Source organism: Macaca nemestrina, chromosome 13, assembly GCF_043159975.1.
Source record: "Macaca nemestrina isolate mMacNem1 chromosome 13, mMacNem.hap1, whole genome shotgun sequence".
NCBI lineage: Eukaryota > Metazoa > Chordata > Mammalia > Primates > Cercopithecidae > Macaca > Macaca nemestrina.
The window spans coordinates 44,390,621-44,416,272 of NC_092137.1; the positions used below are offsets into that span (position 1 = coordinate 44,390,621).

At 43.5% G+C, this 25,652-nt stretch overlaps 1 protein-coding gene and 1 pseudogene across 1 annotated transcript in view; both read left to right on the forward strand.

Moving 5' to 3' along the window:
- The first annotated feature begins 16,151 nt into the window (after positions 1-16,151).
- On the forward strand, positions 16,152-16,950 carry LOC105464942 (large ribosomal subunit protein uL11-like; annotated as a pseudogene).
- Positions 16,951-20,373: 3,423 nt separating this feature from the next.
- Positions 20,374-25,652, forward strand: part of LOC105464944 (solute carrier family 3 member 1) — a 47,492-nt gene continuing 42,213 nt past the window's right edge. Inside the window, exon 1 of the mRNA XM_011713116.2 lies at positions 20,374-20,874. Within this exon, the coding sequence (XP_011711418.2) occupies positions 20,445-20,874 (430 nt within the window). The 5' untranslated portion in view covers positions 20,374-20,444. The remainder of the gene's footprint in view (positions 20,875-25,652) is intronic.

Below are 25,652 nucleotides of genomic sequence, written 5' to 3' on the forward strand. Positions count from 1 at the left end.
TATCATAATGATAAAAGGCTCAATTAATTGGCTGGGCACGGTGGCTAACACCTGTAACCCCAGCACTTTAGGAGGCTGAGGCAGGCGGTTCACCTAAGGTCAGGAGTTCAAGACCAGCCTGGCCAACATGGTGAAACACCATCTCTACTAAAAATACAAAAAGTTAGCCGGGCATGGTGGTGCACACCTGTAGTCCCAGCTACTCAGGAGGCTGAGGCAGGAGAATCACTTGAACCTGGGAGGCAGAGGCTGCCGTGAGCCAAGATTGCACTACTACACTCCAGCCTGGGCGATAGAGTGAGACTCCATCTCAAAAAAAAAAAAAGCCTCAATTAATCAAAAGGATTATAAATATAAACATGTATGTATCTAATAACAGTTTCAAAATACACAAGGCAAAAGCTGATAGAACTAAGAAGAGAACTGGACAAATTCACATTTATAATTGGAGTCTCAACACTTCTCTCTCAATAATTGATAGAACAAGTGGACAAAAAATGGATAAGGATATAGAAGACTTGGCCAGACACGGTGGCTCACGCCTGTAATACCAGCACTTTGGGAGGCCAAGGCAGGTGGATCATGAGGTCAGGAGTTCAAGACCAGCCTGGCTAACATAGTGAATCCCCGTCTCTACTAAAAATACAGAAATTAGCCGGGAGTGGCTGTGGGCCTGTAATCCCAGCTACTCGGGAGGCTGAGGCAGGAGAATTGCTTGAACCCAGGAGGCAGAGGTTGCAGTGAACCGAGATCGCACACTGCACTCCAGCCTGGGTGACAGCGAGACTCCATCTCAAAACAAAACAAAACAACACCCATGAAATATTAAAGAAAAATTTAACAAAATATGTGCAAGACCTGAACCTGGGAAACTACAAGCCATTTTGAGAGAAATTAAAGAAGACCTAGATAAATGAAGAGAGATAGCATGTTCTTGGATGTAAGATTAATATTGTTAAGATGTCAATTATCTACAAATTGATTTATAGATAAAATAAAATTCTTGAGAGAGTCTCACTCTGTCACCCAGGCTGGAGTGCAATGGCATGACCTCAGCTCACTGCAACTTCTGCCTCCTGGGTTCAAGCAATTCTCCTGCCTCAGTCTCCCAAGTAGCTGGGGTTACAGGCACCTGCCACCACCCCTGGCTAATTTTGTGTTTTTAGTAGAGACAGGGTTTCGCCATGATTGCCAGGCTGGTCTCAAACTCTTGGCCTCAAGTGATCTGCCCGCCTTGGCCTCCCAAAGTGCTGGGATTACATGAGCCACCACGCCTGGCCAATTTATGGATTAAATAAAATCTAATGAAAATTCTAGTAGCCATTTTTTTGGGGTAGAGTTTGACAAGCTGATTGTAAAATTTATTTTAAATCTTAACTAATGCAAGTGACCTTGAGTAGCCAAAACAACTTCAATAAAGGGATTAAATTGCTGGATTCATATTACTGGATTACAAGAATTCCTATAAAGTTGTGGCAATTAAGATAATGTGGCTTTGGTGTCAGGACCTATATATCCAGGGAACACAATAGAGAATCTTGAAATAGACCTGTACATATATGGTCACTTGAGTTTTAACAAAAATGACATGGGAATTCGATAGCAGAAAGGAAAGTTCTTTATTTTTTAATTTTTGAGACAGAGTCTTGCTCTATTGCCCAGGCTGGAGTGCAATGATGCGATCTTGGCTCACTGCAGGCTGGACCTCTGGAGTTCAAGCCATCTTCCCACTTCAGTCTCCCAGGTAGCTGGGACTACAGGCATGCACCACCACAGTAGCTAACTTTTGTATTTTTTGTAGAGATGCATTTTCCCTATGTTGCCCAGGCTGTTCTCAAACGCCTGGGCTCAAGTGATCTGCCCACTTCGGCCTCCCGGAGTGCTGGGATTACAGGTGTGAGCTACCACGCCCAGCTGAAAAGTCTTTTTAACAAATGGTTTTGGAACAAATGCATAGCCATATGCAACTACAACAGTAACAGCAAAATCAACCTTGACCTTCTTATCTCATGCCACACAAGAATTAACTAGCAATTAATCACAGACTTAATGATAAGAGCTAAAACTAAAATTTCTAGATGATAACAGCAGAGAAAATCTTTGTGACCTTGAGTTAGACAACACTCAGATAAGATACAGAAAACATAAGAATAAGTACCATAAAAGAAATTACTGGTGAATTTGATTTAATAAAAATTAGAAACTTCTACTCTTCAAGAGAAACTGTCGAGAAAATTAAAAGGCAAGCCTTAGGCAACACATATCTAATAAAGGACTCATACTTAGAATAAACAACTTTTACAACTCAGTAACAAAAAGCAGAAATAGATAAAAAATACTGCAAAATTGAATGGGCATTTCACTAAGGAAGATATACAAATGGCAAATAAATGCTAATGTTCAAAGTTATTGGTCTTTAAGGAAGCACAAATTATAATTTTGCTCACTGGAATGCCTAAAGTTACAAAAACTGGCATTGCCTATTGTCAGCAAGAACGTGGAGCAAATGGAGCTTTCACGCATTGTTCGTGGGAAGGTAAAAAAGTCCAACCATTTTAGGAAAGAGTAAGGAGGTTTCTTGTGAAGTTAAACATTATACTATATACTGGCCTTATGACCCAGTAATTCTATTCCTCAGCATTTACCCAAAAGAAATAAAAACAGAGAGAGGCACGGTGGCTCATGCCTGCAATCCCAGCACTTTGGGAGACCGAGGCGGGCAGATCATTTGAGGTCATGAGTTCGAGTCCAGCCTGGCCAACATGGTGAAACCCTGTCTCTACTAAAATTACAAAAATTAGGCAGGTGTGGTGGTGGGCACCTGTAATCCCAGCTACTTGGGAGGCTGAGGCAGAAGAATGGCTTGAACCCAGGAGGCAGAGGTTGTGGTGAGCCGAGATTGTGCCACTGCACTCCAGCCTGGGTGACAGAGTGAGAGACTCTGTCTCAAAAAATGACTCATGCCTGTAATTCCAGCACTTTGAGAGGCTAAGGAGGGCAGATCACAAGGTCAGGAGTTCAAGACGAGCCTGACCAACATGGTTGAAACCTGGTCTCTACTAAAAATACAAAAAATTAGCTGAGTGTGGTGGTGCACACCTGTAATCCCAGCTACTCGGGAGGCTGAGGCAGGAGAATCGCCTGAACCTGGTAGGCAGAGGTTGCAGTGAGCCAAGATCACATCATTGTACTCCATCCTGGGCAACAGAGCAAGACTCCATCTCAAAAATAAATAAATAAATAAAAACAAATAAATAATAAAACATATGTCCATACAAAAACCCATCTGTACATAAATGTTCACGAGACCTATTATTCATAATAGTCCAAAATTAGAAACACACCAAAAATCCATCAACAGGTGAATGAATAAACCACATCTATAACAAGGAATGCTATTTAGCAACAAAATGGAATCAATAACTACAATAATTAATTCAACAACATGGGTGAATCTCAAAAGCATCATACTAAATGAAAGACGACAGACAAAAAAGACTACACACTATTTGAATCCAATGATCTGAAATTCCAGAAGAGGCAAAATTAGAGTGACAGAAAGCAGGTCAATTGTTGACAGGGGCTGGATTTAGGGGAAGGACATGAGGAATCTTTGGTTGGGGGTGATGGCACCATTTTATATCATGATTGTGGTGTGGTTACATTTATCAAAACTCATCAAATTATATGCCAAAAAATGGTGAGTATGCATTGTATGCCTCATTATCGAAGAAGAGGAAGAGGAGGAGGAGGAGGAAGATGTTAAGGTAGATGTTGGATTTATTGGTATTTATTGTAAAATTCAAATCTGCTTTATATTTGGTAATTTTTATTTCAAAATACGCCAAAGCAGTCAGGATGGCCGAGCTGTCTAAGGCGCTGCATTTAGGTCGCAGTCTCCCCTGAAGTTATGGGTTCAAGTCTCACTTCTGACAAAGCTGAATTTCCTGCTGGGTGGGGTGGCTCACGCCTGTAATTCTAGCACTTTGGGAGGCCACAGTGGGCAGATCATTTGAGGTCAGGAGTTGGAGACCAGCCTGACCAACATGGAGAAACCCTGTATCTACTTAAAATAATACAAAAATTAGCTAGGCATAGTGGTGGGTGCCTAGAGTCCCAGCTACTTGGGAGGCTGAGGCAGGAGAATGGCTTGAACCTGGGAGGCAGAGGTTGCAATGAGCCGAGATTGTGCCACTGAACTGCAGCCTGGGCAACAGAGCAAGACTCCACCTCAAAAACAAAACAAAACAAAACGAAAGCCAAATAATATGAACTTGAGATGAAACCCACAAGAGAAGAATACTCCAAATTTTATGCCCTGAGTTACTTTTCACATGAGCACCTCTAAGTGACCTCCTTAGGGTAAGTAGCACAAGAGAATTATTATTAATCTATGTATTTACTTAGTACTTATATACATATGTGTGTGTGTGTATATGAATGTAAATATTATCTGACTTAATCATTTAATGATTTTCCTGAACAACTGCTGGGGTGATGGTGGTAATGGAGTAAGGAGGAAAGCTAGTATAAAATACTTTGCCAAGTAATCCATTTATATAGGTTGAATTATGTCATATGAAATTGATCAAGCCTGATTTTATTTTATTTTATTTTGTTTTATTTTATTTTATTTTATTATGTTATTTTTTGAGACAGAGTCTCGCTCTGTCACCCAGGCTGGAGTGCAGTGGCACAATCTTTGTTCACTGCAACCTCCACCTCCCAGGTTCAAGCAATTCTCCTGCCTCAGCCATCCGAGTAGCTGGGACTCCAGGCATCTGCCACCATGCCCGGCTAATTTTTTTGTATTTTTAGTAGAGATGGGGTTTCACCATGTTGGTCAGGCTGGTCTCCAACTCCTGACCTTAAATAGTCAGCCACCTCGGCCTCCCAAAGTGCTGAGATTACAGGCATGAGCCACTGCGCCCGGTCAGCTTCTTTATTTTATAATCCTATCTAATACCCTCACCCAACAATCGGGAAGACCTATTAATAGAATCTTACTTTGGAATGTTGTAAAAGTTACTAAAGCTTTATTGAAATCCGACTATAGAAGATGCTTGTTCTTTTTCTTTTTGTTTTTTGGTTTTTTGCTTCTCAAGATCACAGTTTTGTAACCTTTTAGAACAGTCTCTTTTGCATGGCATTCTCACTAATGCAACTGATGTGGTTCGGCTGTGTTCCCACCAAATCTTGAATTGTATCTCCCAGAAATCCCAGGTGTTGCGGGAGGGACCCAGGGGGAGGTAATTGAATCATGGGGGCCGGTCTTTCCCATGCTATTCTCGTGATAGTGAATAAGCCTCAGGAGAACTGATGGGTTTATCAGGGATTTCTGCTTTTGCTTCTTGCTCATTTTTCTCTTGCTGCCACCATGGAAGAAGTGCTTTTCGCCTCCTGCCATGATTCTGAGGCCTCCCCAGCCATGTGGAACTGTAAGTCCAATTAAACCTCTTTTTCTTCCCGGTCTTGGATATGTCTTTATCAGCAGCATGAAAACAGAATAATACAGTAAATGTTGCCAAAGCCATGCACACTTTCATTTGCTACTTACAAGGTGTAGAGTGCCTCCATTTTAATTTCGACTTCTATTTTGATGCCACTTCAAGCTTTAGGAAAGCAGGCTTCTACCTTTTAAGCAAAGATGATTACCTTTCTGGTAAAAAGGGATGCTATAGGCTTAGGATGGCATCCTTTAAGGCTCTGAAAATAGTAACATTGTTAGTAATGATCCTGTAATGTATATGGTTATTGTTCTTTATTCTATGGATCAGAGTCAACAAACTTTGTAAAGGGCCAGAGAGTGAATATTTTAGACTTTGAAAGCCATGTGGTCTCTGTCTCTCAACTCTGCTGTTATGACAAGTAGCCATAGACAACACATCAACAAATTAAAGTGCTTGTGTTCCAATAAAACTTTATATGCAAAAACAGGCTTGGAGCTGGATTTGACAGTTGCTGACGTTTGTTGACCCCAGCTGTAGATTGTAAACATCACTGAAAACAAATGTGCAACTTGTTATGATAGACTGTTTATACAATGAAATAACATAGGGTGCTTTTATGAAGAGAACCAATACTGAATAGTGAAATATCCATCAGGAAGTCCCCATATCCGAAAATTAGGGTCTGCATCTTCTGGGACTCTGCATGATTAACTGGCATGCAAAAATCTCTGATTTATAGAAAATATAAATTTATCTAATATAGTTTAGAAATGTTTCACAGATTAACCACTTTGGTTGCTAATTGAAGTATACTTTAGCTACAAATGTAAAATTCAGAGTAGGTTTTACTTTTACTTTGTCTTTCTAAAAGATTATACTTTTTTATATTTAGCAAGTAATATAAGGTGACAATTATCCTTGTTAAAACATTCCAACAAATCAGATTGACTCCTATTGAAGATTTAGCTCTGCAATTTTTTATTCTTGGCTGTAAGGAGTAGATAAGGACACAGATACCATCTATGACTAGAATTTATGCAATTTGCCATGTTCCCTTGTACTAAGATCATTTCCCTTGACTTAAAGCAGAATTATTAAGAACTTCTGAACAATCATGATTTGAGCAAAGGCACTATTATTAAATTGAACTTGGGGCCGGGCGCAGTGGCTTACGCCTGTAATCCCAGTATTTTGGGTGGCTGAGGCAGGCGGATAACAAGGTTAGGAGATCGAGACCATCCTGGCTAACATGGTGAAACCCCCTATCTACTAAAAATACAAAAAAATTAGCCGGGCATGGTGGCATGCACCTGTAGTCACAGCTACTCAGGAGGCGGAGGCAGGAGAATCATTTGAACCCAGAAGACAGAGGTTGCAGTGAGCAAGATCATGCCACTGCACTTCAACCTAGGAGACAGAGCGAGACTCCATCTCAAAAAAAGAAAATAATAATAATAATAATAAATAAAAACAATTAGCTGGGCATGGTAGTGTGCTCCTGTAATCCCAGCTATTTGGGAGGTTGAGGCAGGAGAATCACTTGAACCCAGGAGGCAGAGGTTGCAGTGAGCTGAGATTGTGCCACTGCACTCCAGCCTGGGCGATAAAACGAGACTCCATCTCAAAAAATAAAATAAAATAAATAGAACTTAGAAGAACTAAGAGTCTTTGTCCTCACAGTCATATCAGTTATATTAAACGAATATATTTTAAAGGATGGAAAGAAGGAAAGAGAAACAAAAAAGATATTATGGTGAATATATAATGTTTTGTTGTTCTAGTCTCCTCTTACTCAGTGTTTACTATCGAGTAAAACTAGTATTTATTTCTTATTTAGTGAGAGAATTTTCTAGCTGCTTTTTGGGATAAGTGAGGATAGAAAAATTACTTCCACTAGGTGCTCACACCTGTAATCCCAGCACTTTGGAAGCCCAAGGCGTGAGGATCTCTTGAGCCCAAGAGTTCAAGACTGGCCAAGGCAATATAGGGAGACCCGTCTCTACAAAATCAACCAACCAACAAACAACAACAACAAAAAACCAAAAACAATTAGTCAAGCATGGTGGAGTACCCTGGTTGGACGATCACTCGAGTCTAGGAGGCAGAGGTTGCAGTGAGCCAAGATTGCACCACTGCACTCCAGCCTGGGCGACAGAGCAAGACCCTGTTAAAAAAAGAAAGGAAAAGAGAGAAGGAAAGGAAAGGTAACAGGAAAGGAAAGGAGGAAAGGGAAAGGAAAAGGGAAAGGGAAATTACTTCCAAGGAGATCATTCTTATCTTGTAAAGAACAATTTGAGATGTTCCCTTTAGTTCTGTAAATGTAGTGAGTAGACCCCATTGTCCTGAGATATAGACCTTAATACTAACTGTAATTTTATTATCATACTTATTTTAACAATGACAACTTTTATCCATGATATAGGCCTTGCTATGCAACGCTCTTTGCTGGTGAGGGAGCTGACCAATTTTTACAAGAGGAGCCCGTTACCACTGGGAGGTAGTTTTATGTGGTATTTTATTTAATCTTCATAACAACCTTATAAAATAAGTGTAACAGGCCAGACGTGGTGGCTAATGCCTGTAATCCCAGCGCTTTGGGAGACCAAGGCAGGTGAATCACCTGAGGTCAGGAGTTTGAGACCAGCCTGGCCAACATGGTGAAACCCCATCTCTACTAAAAATACAAAACTAAGCCAGGCGTGGTGGCGTGCACCTGTAATCCCAGCTACTTGGGAGGCTGTGGTAGGAGAATCACTTGAACCCAGGAGGCAGAGGTTGCAGTGAGCTGAGACCAGGCCATTGCACTCCATCCTGGGCAACAAGAGCAAAAATCCATCTCAAAAAATAAAAATAAATAAAAATAAAGTAAGTAACAGATGAAAAAAAATAAAGAGACCGAGTAACTTATCTAAGACTACAAAGCTCGGAAGTTGCTGATCTGAGATTCATACCCATGTCAATCTGGCTCAAAACCTGTACTTTCCTATTTCAACATGCTGAGTGAAGATGAATTATCATGAAATTATAACTCCATCAGCGAGAGCACAGGGAGCACTAGGCTATGCTCTGAAAGCATGAGACTCTGAGCAGGTCATGGAATCTTTCTGGTCCCACTTTTTCTTACCTGTCAATAGGATGGCTCTGATAATCAATGGTTCCCCAAAACCAGAACTTGGGTCAAAGTTTGCACATGTCCATCATACAATTAGAAAAGTAAGGCCTGCCATGTGTGGTGACTCACGCCTGAAATCCCAGCACTCTGGGAGGTGGGTGGATTCCTTGACCTCTGGAGTTCAAGACCAGCCTGGCCAACATGGCGAAATCCCATCTCTACAAAAATACAAAAATTAGCCAGGCATGGTGGTGTGCTCCTGTAGTCCCAGCTACTGGGGAGACTAATGGGTTGAGTCCAGGAGGTAGAGGTTGCAGTGAGCCAAGATTGAGCCACTCCCAGCCTGGGAGACAGAGCCAGAGTCTTTCTTAAAAAAAAGAAAAAAAGAAAATGTAGATTTTCCATAAAGCTACCATTTATTCTACTTAAAAGAGCTATCCTTTGATGTAAGATTATATTTTTTTCTGCATGTTTTATAATGTCCTTCACAAAATAAGATACTGGGAGGAGATGAGATATTATTTTTATTTTATTTTATTGTTATTGTTATTGTTTTTTTGAGACAGAGTCTCGCTCTGTCACCCAGGCTGCCTATTAGCTTACAGTGTTCCAAATACAAAATTTCATTTTCACATGTCTTCTTTTTTTTTTTTTTTTTTTTTTTTTTTTGAGACGGAGTCTTGCTCTGTAGCCCGGGCTGGAGTGCAGTGGCCGGATCTCAGCTCACTGCAAGCTCCGCCTCCCGGGTTTACGCCATTCTCCTGCCTCAGCCTCCGGAGTAGCTGGAACTACAGGCGCCCGCCACCTCGCCCGGCTAGTTTTTTGTATTTTTAGTAGAGACGGGGTTTCACTGTGTTAGCCAGGATGGTCTCGATCTCCTGACCTCGTGATCCGCCCGTCTCGGCCTCCCAAAGTGCTGGGATTACAGGCTTGAGCCACCGCGCCCGGCCCATTTTCACATGTCTTCTAAGCCAGGCCTAGAATTCTCTTCTATATAAATTCCTAGATTCCTATATAAGAGAATGGGGAAAAAGTCCAAATTTAGCAAGTTCAAAAGCAGTCTGAGAATGGAAAAAAAGACTCCTCAAATATTGGCACAAACTTACCTTCTGTGTTGCAACTGTACTCTTTCTCAGACCCTGTGCGCCAACATTTCTCACCCTTATTTATTTATTATTATTATTTTAGAGATGGAGTCTTGCTTTTGTCGCCCAGGCTGGAGTGCATTGGCACGATGTCGGCTCACTGCACCTCTGCTTCCCGGGTTCAAGTGATTCTCATGCCTCAGCCTCCCAAGTAGCTGGGACTACAGGCGTGTGCCACCACATCCAGGTAATTTTTGTATTTTTAGTAGAGATGGTGTTTCACCATGTTGGCCAGGCTGGTCTCGAACTCCTGACCTTGTGATCCTCCCGCCTTGGTCTCCCAAAGTGCTGGGATTACAGGCATGAGCCACCATGCCCAGCCTTTTTTTTTTTTTTTTTTTTTTTGAGACGGACTCTCACTCTGTTGGCCAGGCTGGAGTGCAGTGGCATGATCTCAGCTCACTGCAACCTCCACCTCCCAGGTTCAAGCGATTCTCTTGCCTCAGTCTCCCAAGTAGCTGCAAGTAGCTGAGATTATAGATGTACGCTACCACACCTGGCTAATTTTTTTTTTGAGATAGAGTTTCACTCTTGTCACCCAGGCTGGAGTGCAGTGGAGCAATCTCGGCTCACTGCAACCTCTGCCTCCCGGGCTTAAGTGATTCTCCTGCCTCAGCCTCCCAAGTGTCTGGGACAACAAGCGCCTGCTACCATGCCTGACTAGTTTTTGTATGTTTAGTAGAAATGGGGTTTCACCATGTTGACCAGGCTGGTCTTGAACTCCTGACCTCAGGTGATCTGCCCGCCTTGGCCTCCCAAAGTGCTGGGATTACAAGAGTGAGCCACTGCGCCCGGCTAATTTGTGTGTGTGTGTGTGTATTTAAATTATTATTATTATTATTATTTTTGAGACAGAGTTTCGCTCTTGTTGCCCAGGCTGGAGAGTGCAATGGCACGATCTCAACTCACCGTGACCTCTGCCTCCTAGGTTCAAGCGATTCTCCTGCCTCAGCCTCCCAAGTAGCTTGGATTACAGGCATGTGCCACCATGCCCAGCTAATTTTATATTTTTAGTAGAGATGGAGTTTCTCCATGTTGGTCAGACTGGTCTTGAACTCCCGACCTCAAGTGATCTGCCTGCCTTGGCCTCCCAAATTGCTGGGAGGTGTGAGCCACCACGCCTGGCCAATTTTTGTATTTTTAATAGAGACAGGGTTTCACCATGTTGGCCAGGCTGATCTCAAACTCCTGACCTCAACTGATCCACCCGCCTCAGGCTCCCAAAGTGCTGGGATTACAGGTGTGAGCCATCATACCCAGCCAGATTATTTGTAAATATCTTTATTGAGCAAAATAAGATGTAGGCACCCTACTTTGGCTTCTAAAATATTGTTGGACTTTTTTGGGAATTTTCCTTGCCTATGAAATCCCAAAATTTGGGAACCATTGTTCTAATTGAATGCACAAACTGACTGGGCATGGTGGCTCACGCCTGTAATCCCAGCACTTTGGGAGGCTGAGGCGGGTGGCTCACCTGAGATCAGGAGTTCGAGACCAGCCTGACCAACATGGTGAAATCCCGTCTCTACTAAAAAATACAAACATTAGCCGGGCATGGTGGTGGGCACCTGCAATCCCAACTACTCGGGAGGCTGAGGCAGGAGAATCGCTTGAACCCGGGAGGCATGGGTTGCAGTGAGCTAAGATCATGCCGTTGCATTCCAGTGAGACTCTGTCTCAAAAAAAAAAAAAAAAAAAAAAAAAAAAGAACACACAAACTAGCAGGTTGACTATTGATAAAGCCACAGATTTTTTTTGTAATTAATTTTTTTTGTTGCTGTTTGAAGAATGCTGTTGTATAAATAAACCCTGGTATAGAGAGACAGTTATAACCTCAGAAGAGCAAAGACTCGGAGTATTATTCCATCACACAAAAGGTCCTTTAAATCAAACGTGGATTTGAGTGAATTGTGTGGAATTTTACTTGTTAATACAGTAACAAGTAAAACATTTAAAATGTGTGGAATTTTACTTGTGAATACAGATTTGCAGCTTCCCTAGAAAAATTAGATCTGGCCATCTTGAGCCCACATGTTGCTGGAGCACAGTGGCTGTGGCCCTGTGGGCATGGCATGAGCCTCTAGTTTGCCATCATCCCCACCATTTTCTACTGCATCTCACCCTGCCTGCTTCATTCATGTGAGTGTGCCATCCCAATCCTGCAGGTTTTTATGTTTGCAACCTCATGCAAGTGCAGTCTAGGGACCACAGCACTGATGTCACCTGGGAGGTGGTCAGAAATGCAGAATCCCAGGCTCCACCCAAAATCTACTGAATCAAAACCTGTGTTTTAACAAAATCTCCAGGAAAATCATATGCACATTACAGTTTGAGAAGTCCTTTGAGAAGAACCTGGAACCTCAAGATCCTTTCCTCAACCAGATTCTGTGACCATGGGCAAAGCTCTGAACTATTCACTGTGGCAACAGGTACAACTCACAGTGCCTAGGGTGGGAAGACAGAACAAAATCATATATTAAAATAGCTACTGCTGGGCGCAGTGGCTCACACCTGCAATCCCAGCACTTAGGGAGGCCGAGGCGGGCAGATCATGAGATCAGGAGTTCAAGACCAGCCTGGCCAATATGGTGAAACCCCATCTCTACTGAAAATACAAAAATTAGCCGAGCATGGTGGCTGGCGCCTTTAGTTGCAGCTACTCAGGAGGCTGAGGCATAAGAATCGCTTGAACCCGGGAGGCGGAGGTTGCAGTGAGCCAAGATTGTGCCACTGCACTCCAGCCTGGGTGACAAAATGAGACTCCGTCTCAAACAAACAAACAAACAAACAAAAAAAAAACAGTTACCATGCCAGTCGCAGTGGCTTACGCCTGTAATCCCAGCACTTTGGGAGGCCTAGGCAGGCAGATCACCTGAGGTCAGGAGTTTGACACCAGCCTAGGCAATATGGTGAAACCCCGTCTCTACTAAAACTACAAAAAAATTAACTGGGCATGGTGGTGTGCGCCTGTAGTCCCAGCTACTCAGAGGCCGAGGCAGGAGAATTGCTTGAACCCGGAGGCGGAGGTTGCAGTGAACCGAGATCATGCCACTGCTCTCCAGCCTGGGTGACAGAGTGAGACCCTGTCTCGAAAAAGAAAGAAAGAAAGAAAAAAGCTACTATTATAAGAATGATTGTACAAATATATGACTCAGACTGGGCTGGATCAGTGTCTGCTGGACTGATGTTGGTGGTAGGGGGATGGAGGCTGGAGCTGGGCCTCAAATACAGGAGGGAGAAAATGTCCAGAATGAGGTGCTCACGTTCTGTAGTGAGGGACCCCTCGGCAGCACTGACCGGCTGGAGCACAGAGCCTGATTTGGAAATACTAAGAAAGCAATAAGATTGGAAATATATTTTGAGCATAAACTGTAGCTTAGACTTCTAAGCTAAGATATTGGCATTTGTTCTCTTTATAATGAGAAGCCATTGATAGCTTTAGAAGTATGAAATGAGTGTTTTGAGGTTAATAGTCTGACAGATTGTGTAGGGTCAGTGGGTTTTATTTTAAAGACACACATTCAGAATGGTTTTACACACAAGCCTAGATGTGGGTAAAGCAAATTCCTAAAGGTATGACACATTTTGTGTCTTCCCAACCTGTATTGGCATGCGTTTCTCTGATATGTGAACTCAGAGTCCCTGACCCAGCACCCATAGCCATGCTGAATCTTTCCTGGCCTTTTGTCAGGCCTTGCCATGAGAGTGACCATTAAAGGTCAGAGAGTCATACGGCCTCTCCCAGGGATACCGGACTGGCCTGGGAATTGAGGAATTCACTCCGCATCCAAGAACCACATTTCCCCAGCTGTAAGATGGCAGAGAATAATGTTTGTGTCCCGATGAAGTTCTAACACACAGTGTTCTCAGATGACTGGCAGCATTTTGAAAGTAACATGTGACTGTGTAATTTATGCTCTTTGAATTTGCAGTGAGACTATTCGTGGCAGTACAATGTCTATCCATGCTCCTAATTAGAAGTTTTCCAGAACAGCTCATGTGTCTGAATTAGAAATATTTGTCACAGGGCATTAAATGTGGCATTTAGCTGTTGGGTGATTTTTTCAATAGAACTTTGTTAAAGACCAGATATAATGTGTCATTGTTTCTTTTGTGATTCTGGATTCTTTTTGAGAACTAAATGTTTAAGCAGTAAAGAGCTGAGACACCCTATGGGTAAGATCCTTTATAAACCAGCCCATTACACCGTGAATTCACTTACATTGTTGGCCAATGACGTCATGTAAGGATCAGATTATGCTTTTCTGTTTGGGTGTGTTTTGTGTTGATTTGTCAAGCCTGGAGGGTTGGCCACCAGGAAGAAGTTGAAATGGCCACTGAAATCCCCTAGCTGTGATTGTCACAAACTTGGGTCTGAGATACACAGAAACACTTGCTTGTCATCAGGCTGAAGCTTTCAGCTCAGGCTGTACCAGTGCCTCTTGGAAATATAAATGAAAGCATTTTTACAACTCAGCAACAAAATATCCAATAGCCTGATAAAAAGATGGGCAAAGGACTCGAACAGACATTTCTCCAAAGATGATATCCAAATAGCCAATGAGGACACATGAAAAGATGCTCAACATCACCAGTTTCATTAGAGAAATGCAAGTCAAAACCACACTGAGCCATCACCTCACACTCATTGGGATGGCTACTATCAAAATACAAAACAAAACAAAACAAAACAGAAAATAACAAGTGTTGATGAGGATGTTGCAAAGTTGAAGCCCCCATGCACTGTTAGTGTCATTGTAAAATGGGGTAACTGCTATAGAAAACAGTATGAACAGTCCTCAAAAAATTAAAAATAGAACTACCATATGGCACAGCAATCTCACTTTTGAATATATATCCAAAAGAATTGAAAGCAGGGTCTCAAAGAAATATTTGCACACTCATGTTCATAGCAGTGTTATTCACAATTGCCAAAAGATGGAAGCAAACCAAGTGTTTGACTGATGAATGGATAAACAAAATGTAGTATATACATACAATGGAATATTATCCAGCCTTGAAAAGGAAAGGCCAGACACAGTGGCTCATGCCTGTGATTCTAGCACTTTGGGAGGCCAAGGCAGGAGGATTGCCTGAGGCCAGGAGTTTGAGACCAGCCTGGGCAATATAGTGAGACCCCCATCTCTACCAAAAATAAAAATTAGCTGGATGTGGTGGTGCATGCCTGTAGTCCCAGCTACTTAGGAGGCTGAGGCAGGAGGATCGCTTGAGCCCAGGAGTTCAAAGCTACAGTGAGCTATGATTGTGCCACTGCCCTCCAGCCTGGGCAACAGAGCAAGATCTTGTTTATTAAAAAAAATAAAAAGGAAAGAAATCCTGTCACATGCTACATATATGAACCTTGAAGACATTGTGCTAAGTGAAATAAGCCAATCACAAAAAGACAAATGCTATAGGATTGCACTTATATATCTACAATGGTCAATTCATAGAAACAAAGTAGAATGTTGGTTACCCTGGGCTGAGGGGAGGTAAGGGGGCCTTGTTTAAAGGATATATACAGTTTCAGATTGCAAGATGAAAAAGTTCTGGAGATTGGTTTCACAGCAATGTGAATATACTTAACACTCTGAACTGTATACTTAAAAATGATTAAGATGATAAATTTTATGTGTTTCTACTACAATAAAAAATACACAACAGATAATTGCATGAATAGCCCAATTTGTAGCCTCCTGTATCTATGCCCTTTGCCTTGTAACTTCTTTTTTTTTTTTTTTTTGAGACGGAGTCTCGCTCTGTGGCCCAGGCTGGAGTGCAGTGGCCGGATCTCAGCTCACTGCAAGCTCCGCCTCCGGGGTTCGTGCCATTCTCCTGCCTCAGCCTCCCGAGTAGCTGGGACTACAGGTGCCCGCCACTGCGCCCAGCTAGTTTTTTGTATTTTTTAGTAGAGATGGGGTTTCACCGTGTTAGCCAGGATGGTCTCAATCTCCTGACCTCGTGATCTGCCCGTCTCGGCCTCCCAAAGTGCTGGGATTACAGGCTTGAGCCACCGCGCCCGGCCGCCTTGTAACTTCTTAGTTCCTTCACACACTGTCTCTGGGCTTGGCACATAAAGTACAGTCAAAAACAAGCTATGTAAGTTCTGAGGCTAGGTCACAAAAAGGATATCGTTTCTGCCTTGCCTGCTGTCTCAACTGGGACACTTAACATTTGGTACCAAGCCAGCATGCTATGAAGACGCCCACAGTAGCCAACATGGAGACTACATTGAAGCAATACAGGTATTGAGAACAGAGACGCCCCCAGCCCCACTCCCCACCCAGCTGGCTGCCAGCATCAGGTCCACCAAGGAAGACATATGGATGGCAAATAAGCACATGAAAAGATGCTCAACACCATTAGTCTTTAGAGAAGTACAAATTAAAACCATAATGAGACATCACTACCTACCTACTAGAATCACTGAAATTAAACAGACAACAGACCATGTGCTGGCCAGAATGTGGAAGAATTCACACTCTCATAGGCCAATGAAGGCGACACAAAATGATACTGTCACCGGTAGAGGGTCATGGCTGCAAATTGTCCAGATTCTTGGCGTTTTGAACAAAGAATTGGACAAAACGCCCAGCAAAGAAAGAATGAAGCAACAAAAGAACGAAAGCAGCTGTCTCGCCTTTCGGCTCGGAGGAGGCCAAGATGTAACTTTCTTCGTCGTCCCGAATCCGGGTTCATCCGACACCAGCCGCCTCCACCATGCCGCCGAAGTTCGACCCCAACGAGATCAAAGTCGTGTACCGGAGGTGAAGTCAGTGCCACTTCTGCCCTGGCCCCCAAGATCGGCCCCCTGGGTCTGTCTCCAAAAAAAGTTGGTGATGACATTGCCAAGGCAACAGGTGACAAAGGGCCTGAGGATTACAGTGAAACTCACCATTCAGGACAGACAGGCCCAGATTGAGGTGATACCTTCTGCCTCTGCCCTGATCATCAAAGCCCTCAAGGAACCACCAAGAGACAGAAAGAAACAGAAAAACATTAAACACAGTGGGAATATCACTTTTGATGAGATCGTCAACATTGCTTGTCAGATGCGGCACCGATCCTTAGCCAGAGAACTCTCTGGAACCATTAAAGAGATCCTGGGGCCTGCCCACTCTGTGGGTTGTAATGTTGATGGCGCCACCCTCATGACATCATAGATGACATCAACAGTGGTGCTGTGGAATGCCCAGCCAGTTAAGCACAAAGGAAAATATTTCAATAAAGGATCATTTGATAACTGGTGTAAAAAAAAAAAAAAAAAAAAACGAAATCAGGGATTTATTGAAAACGAAAGTACACTCCACAGCGTGGGAGCAAGCCGAGCAGCGGCTCAAGGGCCCCGATACAGAATCTTCTCCGGTCCGAATACCCTCTAGAAGTTTCCCATTGGCCACTTCATGCTCACCTCAGGTAAATGAAGTGGTAGCCCACAATCAGTCTGTTAGGTTGCAGAAAGCAGCCAACCAGAGGATGATGTGGTTACAAAAGTTACACTCCTGTGCAAACATATGATTGGTTGCAGAAAGCAACCAATCAGAGGCTAGGGTGAAGTTACAAAGTTACACTTCTATGCAAACGAAGACTCGGCCCACAATCAGTCTGATTGGTTGTGGACAGCAACCATTCAGAGGCTGGAGTGAAGTTACAAAGTTGCAAAGGAAGACTTCACCCACAATCAGTCTGATTGGTTGCTGACAGTCAATTTCCCATGCCTGGCAGAAAAGGTGGGGGATTTGTAAAGGGAGTAGCCTCTGGTTTTTGTGATTTAGGCATGGAAAATTAGGGTTTTCCTTTCAGTTTAGTTCTAGGAACGCTGAGTGAAACAGCCTTACGTTCCCTGCCTTCAAACCCTATTCTCCTGCCTCAATACAACTACTTACCAAAACAGTTTGGCAGTTTCTTAAAAATTAACTATACACTTACCATATTATCCAGCTATTTCACTGCTAGTTGGTTCCTAAGATAAAAGGAAGCTATATTCTTAGAAAGAGTTGTACGTGATTGCTTGTAGCAGTTTTATTTATAATAGCCAAAAACAAACGAAAAAAATCTCACATGCCCACTTATAAAGTATGGTGTATATTCTTTTTTTTGTTTTGAGCCTCACTCACTCTGTCACCTAGGCTGGAGTGCAGTAGGGTGATCACAGCTCACTGCAGTCTTGACCTCCTGGGCTCAAGCAATCCTGCCTTAGCCTCCTGAGTAGCTGGGATTACAGGCACAACCCTCCCCGCCCAGCTAATTTTGTATTTTTAAGTAGAGACGGGGTTTCTTCATGTTGGTCAGGCTTGTCCCCAACTCCTGACCTCAGGTGATCTACCCGCCTTGGCCTCCTAAAGTGCTGGGATTACTAGGCCTGAGCCACCGTGCCTGGCCAGGAGCAGATGTTTAATAGCAAAAGGAGAAAGAGAAAGGAAAATAGCTCTCTCTTTAGTGAGAAAGAAGGGACTTCCAAGAGGAAAAGGTCAGCTGGTGGTGGACACGCCAGATTTGATAGTCCAGCTTGAGGAGGCCATGTCAGATTTAGGTAGGGCTCACAGGTTTTTTGGGTCAGGTGTGACATTTACATAGCACACATGGAAGGCTGGTAGCCCCACCCTAATCCTATTATGCAAATGAACTCTCCCCTCCGCTGAGGCCATCTTGTCTGCCTGCTCCTTACTGTACACGTGGCTGGCAGAGAAGCGGAGATGGAGCCGCCATTTTGAACATGTCTAGGCCCAGGTAGTTCTTTCCTGTGGCATCCACCTGTGCAAGCTCCCAGTTTGCTTGTCTATGTCTGCAGCTTGACTTTACTGGCTGCTCTTTGTTAGAAAATGATTTGGTGCCAGGCGCGGTGACCCACACCTATAATCCCAGCACTTTGGAAGGCCGAGGCGGGTTGATCACCTGCGGTCAGGAGTTCCAGAGCAGTCTGGCCAACTTAGTGAAACCTGTCTCTACTAAAAATACAAAAAATTAGCTGGGCATGTTGGCGGGCACCTGTAATTCCAGCTACACAGCAGGCTGAGGCAGGAGAATTGGTTGAACCTGGGAGGCAGAGGTTGCGGGTGAGCTGAGATCAGGCCATTGCACTCCAGCCTGGGCAATAAGAGTGAAACTCCTTCTCAAAAAATAAAAAATATTCAGTGGGCATAATTAAAAATAATGAGAGGTATCACTGAGTGCATTCAATGAGCCAAGTATTGGGATTTACTCATTTTTAAATATAATTTGTCCAAGATTAAGTAGCTCCTTCCTCTGTACCTCTATACTATATAGTGCTTCTAAGCCACTCCGCAAAAGAAACACTAAGATTAGGGCCCCAGATAACTATCATCATTTAAAAGAAAAAAAATCTCATTATCAGATCAAATGATTCATAGAGCTGTATGTGCTCCTGATGAGAGGGACATCTTAAATCATTACATTCAATTTTGTTGTTGTTGAGACAGAATCTTGCTCTGTCACCCAGGCTGGAGTACAGTGGCGTGATCTCAGATCACTGCAACCTCTGCCTCCTGTACTCAAGTGATCCTCCTACATCAGCCTGCCTCCTGAGTAACTGGGACTACATGGGTGCACCACCATGCTCAGCTAATTTTAAATGTTTTTCTTTTTTTTTGGGTAGAGATGAGGTCTTACTATATTGTCCAGGCTGGTCTCCAACTCCTGGGCTCAAGCTATCTTCCCACTTCCTCTATTTAACCACGTATAAGAAAAATAATTTCCCCCCAAAGTCATTTTTCTTATGCCTGGCTAAATAGAGAAAGCGTTAAGCTTTAAAAAAAAGTTGTGGTAAAACATATATAACATTTCAGTGGCATTAAGTACATTTATACTGTTATGCAACCATCACCACCATCCATCTCCAGAATACTTTTCATCATCCCAAACTGAAATTCTCTGCTTAATGAACAGTAACTCCCCATTATCCCCTTCCTCCAACCTCCAGTAACCCCCTTTCTATTTTCTGTTGCTATGAATCCGACTACTCTAGATACCTCATCTAGGTGAAATCATGCTTGTTCTTTTGTGTCTGGCTTATTTCACTTAGCATAATGTCCTCAAAGTTCATCCATGTTGCAGCATGTGTCAGAATTTCAGTCCTTTATTTATTTATTGGAGACAGAGTCTCACTCCCATCACCCAAGCTGGAGTGCAGTGGTGCTATCTCAGCTCATTGCAACCTCTGCCTCTTGGATTCAAGTGATTCTCCTGCCTCAGCCTCCCAAGTAGCTGGGATTACAGCAAGTGCCGCCATGCCCAGCCTTTTTTTTTTTTTTTTTTTTGAGACCGAGTTTCACTCTTGTTGCCCAGGCTGGAGTGCAATGGCATGATCTCCACTCACCGCAACCTCCACCTCCCGGGTTCAAGCAATTCTCCTGCCTCAGCCTCCCAAGTAGCTGGGATTACAGGCATGCACCACCATGCCCGGCTGTTTTGTACCTTTAGTAGAGCCGGGGTTTGGCCATGTTGGCCAGGCTAGTCTCCAACTCCTGCCCTCGGGTGATCTGCCCGCCTCAGCCTCCCAAAGTGCTGGGATTACAGGCATGAACCACCACGCCCGTCCCAAGATTTTTTTTTTTTTAAACCTTTGTACTTTTACCCTTTCTTCCTTGGCTGGACTTTGTCCAGCCAGGTTTATTTATAAACCACACAAAGTTCATTAACAAGACCAAGCATTCAGCAAGCCACTCTTCTACCTCCCTTACTGGAGTAAGGCACTCTGAAGGCATAAGTCAGTGAGACATGGCTGAAGATAAAAGCAAGAGAGACTCCATCGGGATGAATATGAAGGGATGCCAGACAAACAACGGGTTTGTCCATAATGAAGACATTCTGGAGCAGACCCCGGATACAGGTAGCTCAGCAGACAACCTGCAGCACAGCACCACGAGCATCCTTGGCTCCCAGGAGCCGGACTTCAAGGGCGTCCAGCCCTATGCGGGGATGCCCAAGGAGGTTCTTTTCCAGTTCTCTGGCCAGGCCCGCTACCGCATACCCCGGGAGATCCTCTTCTGGCTCGCCGTGGCTTCTGTCCTGGTGCTCATCGCGGCCACCGTAGCCATCATTGTCCTCTCTCCAAAGTGCCTAGACTGGTGGCAGGAGGGGCCCATGTACCAGATCTACCCGAGGTCTTTCAAGGACAGTAACAAGGATGGGAACGGAGATCTGAAAGGTACATGCCCAGAGATTGTTCAGGGTGGGTGCCAGGAAAGATGGGTTTATGGTTCTTTCGTTCCTCGGAACCAAATTATGCCTGGGTTGTTCAGTAAGCACATTCCATTATGAATGGTCATGCCAAGTTGCTCCTTGTTTATGATATTCTTAGAAAATCACTCAGCAGAAGCCAGCAGTTCTTTTACTAGCTGAAAGGCTATTTGCTGAAGGCCTTTGAGCCAAATGAGTTGTTTAATTTATTGCCCACTAAGTACATATAGTTGTTCAGTCATCAATTCTAACTTCTTACATAGAGCAGCCTTCCTTCTAAAATCTATGTCCTGTTTCTGGGAACTTTATAGTTGAATATGTCAGGGTGGCAGTTGGGAATTGCTTTCCCAGTATACAATGTGGCTAGTTTGGCTGTGTGGCTGGGAGTTTATTAGTGAATAGAGCATAAATAATATTTTTTTAAAAAATCAAGTTATATCTGTAAAAAGTACAGGCTGAGTCTTAAAGTTTAAATTCTAAAAAAGGGAAGGAAAGGAGAAAAGGTGTAGCAGTATGCATTTGTCATTACTTGAATTAAAGATTGTTTAAAACCATGTCCATATTAGTATGAAACTGAAGTAAAGAATTAACCAGGGGTAGTGGTACATGACTGTAGTTGCAGCTACTTGGCAGGCTGAGGTGGGAGGATTGCTTGAGTCTAGGACCTTTCAGCCAGCCAGCTTAGGCAACATAGGAAGACCCTATCTCCAAAAAAAAAAAAAAAAAAAAGTGAAAAATTATTTTTTAAAAAAGCTAAGTTAATAATTTCTTGGGGGGGGGGTTATATATAAAACATCCTTACAATACATTGCTCAAACCAGAACATACCTAAGGGTAAAATTATGCCAGATGGCAGGCATACACTGGGAACTTCTGAGCAAATTGGTTAGTATGGTCACTCTAGTTCAAGGCAACAATACGAAACAAATTAGGAAACTAACAAACTAATGTTTTACAACGATAATTGGTTTGAAGAAAACAAAACAGGATGATATGAATGGGGAAAGTAGAAATGGGCTTAATGTATCTTTAAAATGTTACAAATGAACTCTTGAAACCTGCAACTTTCCTTAATCACTAGTAGAAGGATTTTCTTTTTCACACTGGTCTCATTCTCTCTCTCTCTCTCTCTCTCTCTCTCTCTCTCTCTCTCTCTCTCTCTTTGAGACAGAGTTTCACTCTTGTTGTCCAGGCTGGAGTGCAATAGCATGATCTCAGCTCACTGCAACCTCCGTCTCCTGGGTTCAAGCAATACTCCTGGCTCAGCCTCCTGAGTAGCTGGGATTACAGGCATGCGCCACCATGCCTGGCTAATTTTGTATTTTTAATAGAGACGAGGGTTCTCCATGTTGGTCAGGCTGGTCTCGAACTCCTGACCTCAGGTGATTTGCCTGCCTCAGCCTCCCAAAGTTCTGGAATTACAGACGTGAGTCACCGCATCTGGCTGTATCATTCTCTTTTAAAAAATTGTCCTGCATTGTCACTCATTGAAGAAGAGTGTATCCATCCTTCACGGTGCAGCTCAAACCCATTGCCTTCATTACTCTTTCTTTAGCCTCCCTAATCAGACCATGGGCTCCCCACCCCAGACTCTTTGGCTTTGGATGTGTTTCTAGCATCCTTTAATCCTGCCTTGAGTGACTCCCTTTCCCCGACACATGACCTATTACCTGCTGCCTTTTGCACACAGCAAAAGCAATGTTCTGACTGAATAGACCTAAAGCCCTAAATCCAGAGATACACTTACCACTTCCTGGCCCTGCCTTCCTAATAATCTCCTTCTAGATAGGTCCAACATTCCTATAAACACGGTGGTTTCCTTTTTTTTTTTTTTTTTTGAGACGGAGTCTGGCTCTGTCGCCCAGGCTGGAGTGCAGTGGCCGGATCTCAGCTCATTGCAAGCTCCGCCTCCCGGGTTTTTCACGCCATTCTCCTGCCTCAGCCTCCCGAGTAGCTGGGACTACAGGTGCCCGCCATGTCACCCGGCTAGTTTTTTGTATTTTTTTTAGTAGAGACGGGGTTTCAACGTGTTAGCCAGGATGGTCTCGATCTCCTGACCTCGTGATCCGCCCATCTCGGCCTCCCAAAGTGCTGGGATTACAGGCTTGAGCCACCGCGCCTGGCCAACACGGTGGTTTCTAATCAGCTCTGACGTTTGCCATTTCCAATACCTGTTCTTGGAGAAATGTTTTACTTCCTGCAATCCATAGGCATTTGTCTTTGAGGTTGAGAGGATTTCGTTGTTGTTATGATGAAGATCCCATTCCAGTTTTGAGTCTGGTTTTACTGATTGCCCTCTCTCCCCCTGAAGTGTGGGGTGGGATCCCTTGTTTACTTTCTCTCTCTAGCCACTTTGTTTTCATCCTCATGTTCCTTTGTGCCTCATCATAAGATATATTGTGTTGCTGTGCTGGCTTAGATCAAAACTCTTTTGTTGCCTGTTGAGTCCCAGCTACTCGGGAGACTGAGGCAGGAGAATGGCATGAACCCGGGAGGCAGAGGTTGCAGTGAGCAGAGATTGCACCATTGCACTCCAGCCTGAGCGACAGAGCGAGACTCTGTTTCAAAAAAAAAAGCAGCCTGTTATAGGGGAAGAGCCCAGATCCTAGGTGTGGAATGACTGTGCTTTGGAATTAGTGACCTTCAGCCTGCTGTGTGGCCTTTGACAGTTTGATTCTAGGAAGCCACATCAGGATTATACAGAAAGTTACTGGAGATTGAATACTAGACTCAAGTTGCTGAATATGCATTTAGGACTCTGAACTAGAAGGAGAAAACACATTATCTGCTCATTATCCTACGAAGTTCCAAATACAAAGTTTCATTTCCACATGTCTTCTCAGCTAAGCCTAAAATTCTCTTCTGTATAAATTCCTGGCTTCCTATATAAGTGAATAAGGGAAACAGGCCAAATGTGGCAAGTTCAAAGGCAGTCTGAGAGTGGAAACAAAGACTCCTCAAATACTGGCACAGACTTACCTTCCGTGTTGCGGTTACACTCCTCCTCAGACCCCGGGCGCTGACAACATTTATCACCTTTTAAAATTAATTGATGTATTTACTTATTTATTTATATTTATTATTATTATTATTATTTGAGATGGAGTCTCACTCTGTCACCCAGGCTGGAGTGCAGTGGCATAATCTCACCTCACCGCAACCTCTGCCTCCCACGTTCAAGCAATTCTCCTGTCTCAGCCTCCCAGGTAGCTAGGATTACAGGCATGCACCACCGTCCCCAGCTAATTTTTGTATTTTTTAGTTGGGATAGGGTTTCACCATGTTGGTCAGGCTGGTCTTGAACTCTTGACCTCAAGTGATCCACCTGTCTCAGCCTCCCTAAGTGTTGGAATTACAGGCATGAGCCACTGTGTCCAGCCTTCTCACCCTTTTTTAGACATGCCCTGTCTATGCTTGCTCCCTCCTTTCCTTTGCTGTGCCTGGAAGCCCTTCACTCTGATCCCTCTTGCCCGCACCATCCTGGGCCTTGTCTGTCCTTACCCTCCGGGGTCATCAGCTTCCTCTGCCCCTGGGGGCCAGGGGCTAATGCCCTGATGCCCTTAAAGCACTTTCTGCAGCGCTTCCTTAGCTCTTCTCCAGTCTCGTCGTCATGCCACCCCTGCCTGCAGACGCTTCCGAGACCAACACCACCCAAAAGAAACACAATGGGAGTCACATAAGAAATTGTAAATTCTGTAGTAGCCACATTAAAAAAAGGAAAAAAGAAGCAGGTGAAATTGATTTTAATATGTTCTGTTTAATCCAATGTATCATTTCAACACATAATCAGTATAAAAATATATACATATTATTATTATTTTTTTTTATCTGAAGACAGGGTTTTATCATGTTACCCAGACTGGTCTCGAATACCTGAGCTCAAGCAATCTGCCCACCATGGCCTCCCAAAGTGCTGGGATTACAGGCATGCGCCACCATGCCCGGCCCAGTATAAAAATATTAATGAGATTTTTACATTCTTTCTTTTTGTACAGGGTCTTCAAAATCCAATACATGTTGTTCCCTTACAGCACAGCTCAATTCCAACCAGCCACGCTGCCCGTGCTCAGTAGCCACATGTGGCACCTGGCTGTTAGAACAGCGCAGTGTAGACCACGTGACCGATGGGGCCATGTGTTACTCTGCTCTGTTCCTTGACACTTAGCTCAGCAGCTGGCATAGATTAGCTGCTCAAAAACTATGTGTAGAATAAATGAACAATACCATAGTCTTGGTTTTAAATATAATGAGTAAGTCACAGATTTTTGTTAATGCTATGTTAAATATCATCGATTACTGCTAGGTAACTAATTTGATTTTTTCTTTTCTTTTCTTTTTTTCTGTTTTTGAGAAAGGGTCTTGCTCTGTCGCCCAGGCTGGAGTGCAGCGACACGATCTTGGGTCCTTGTAGCCTCCACCTCCCGGGTTCAAGTGATCCTCCTGCCTCAGCCTCCCAGGTAGCTGGGATCACAGGCATGTGCCACCACGCCCAGCTAATTTTTGTATTTTTAGTAGAGACAGGGTTTTGCCATGTTGGCCAGGCTAGTCTTGAACTCCTGACCTTAGATATCCTCCCTCCTTGGCCTCCCAAAGTGCTGGGATTACAGGTATGAACCACGACACCCGGCCTAATTTGATGTTGTTGTTTTTTTATAGAGCTAGATCTTCCTATTTGAATTATACTCAAATTCAACAAAATTCTATGTATTTTTGCCCTCATGTAAATATTCCATCTTAGGCATATTT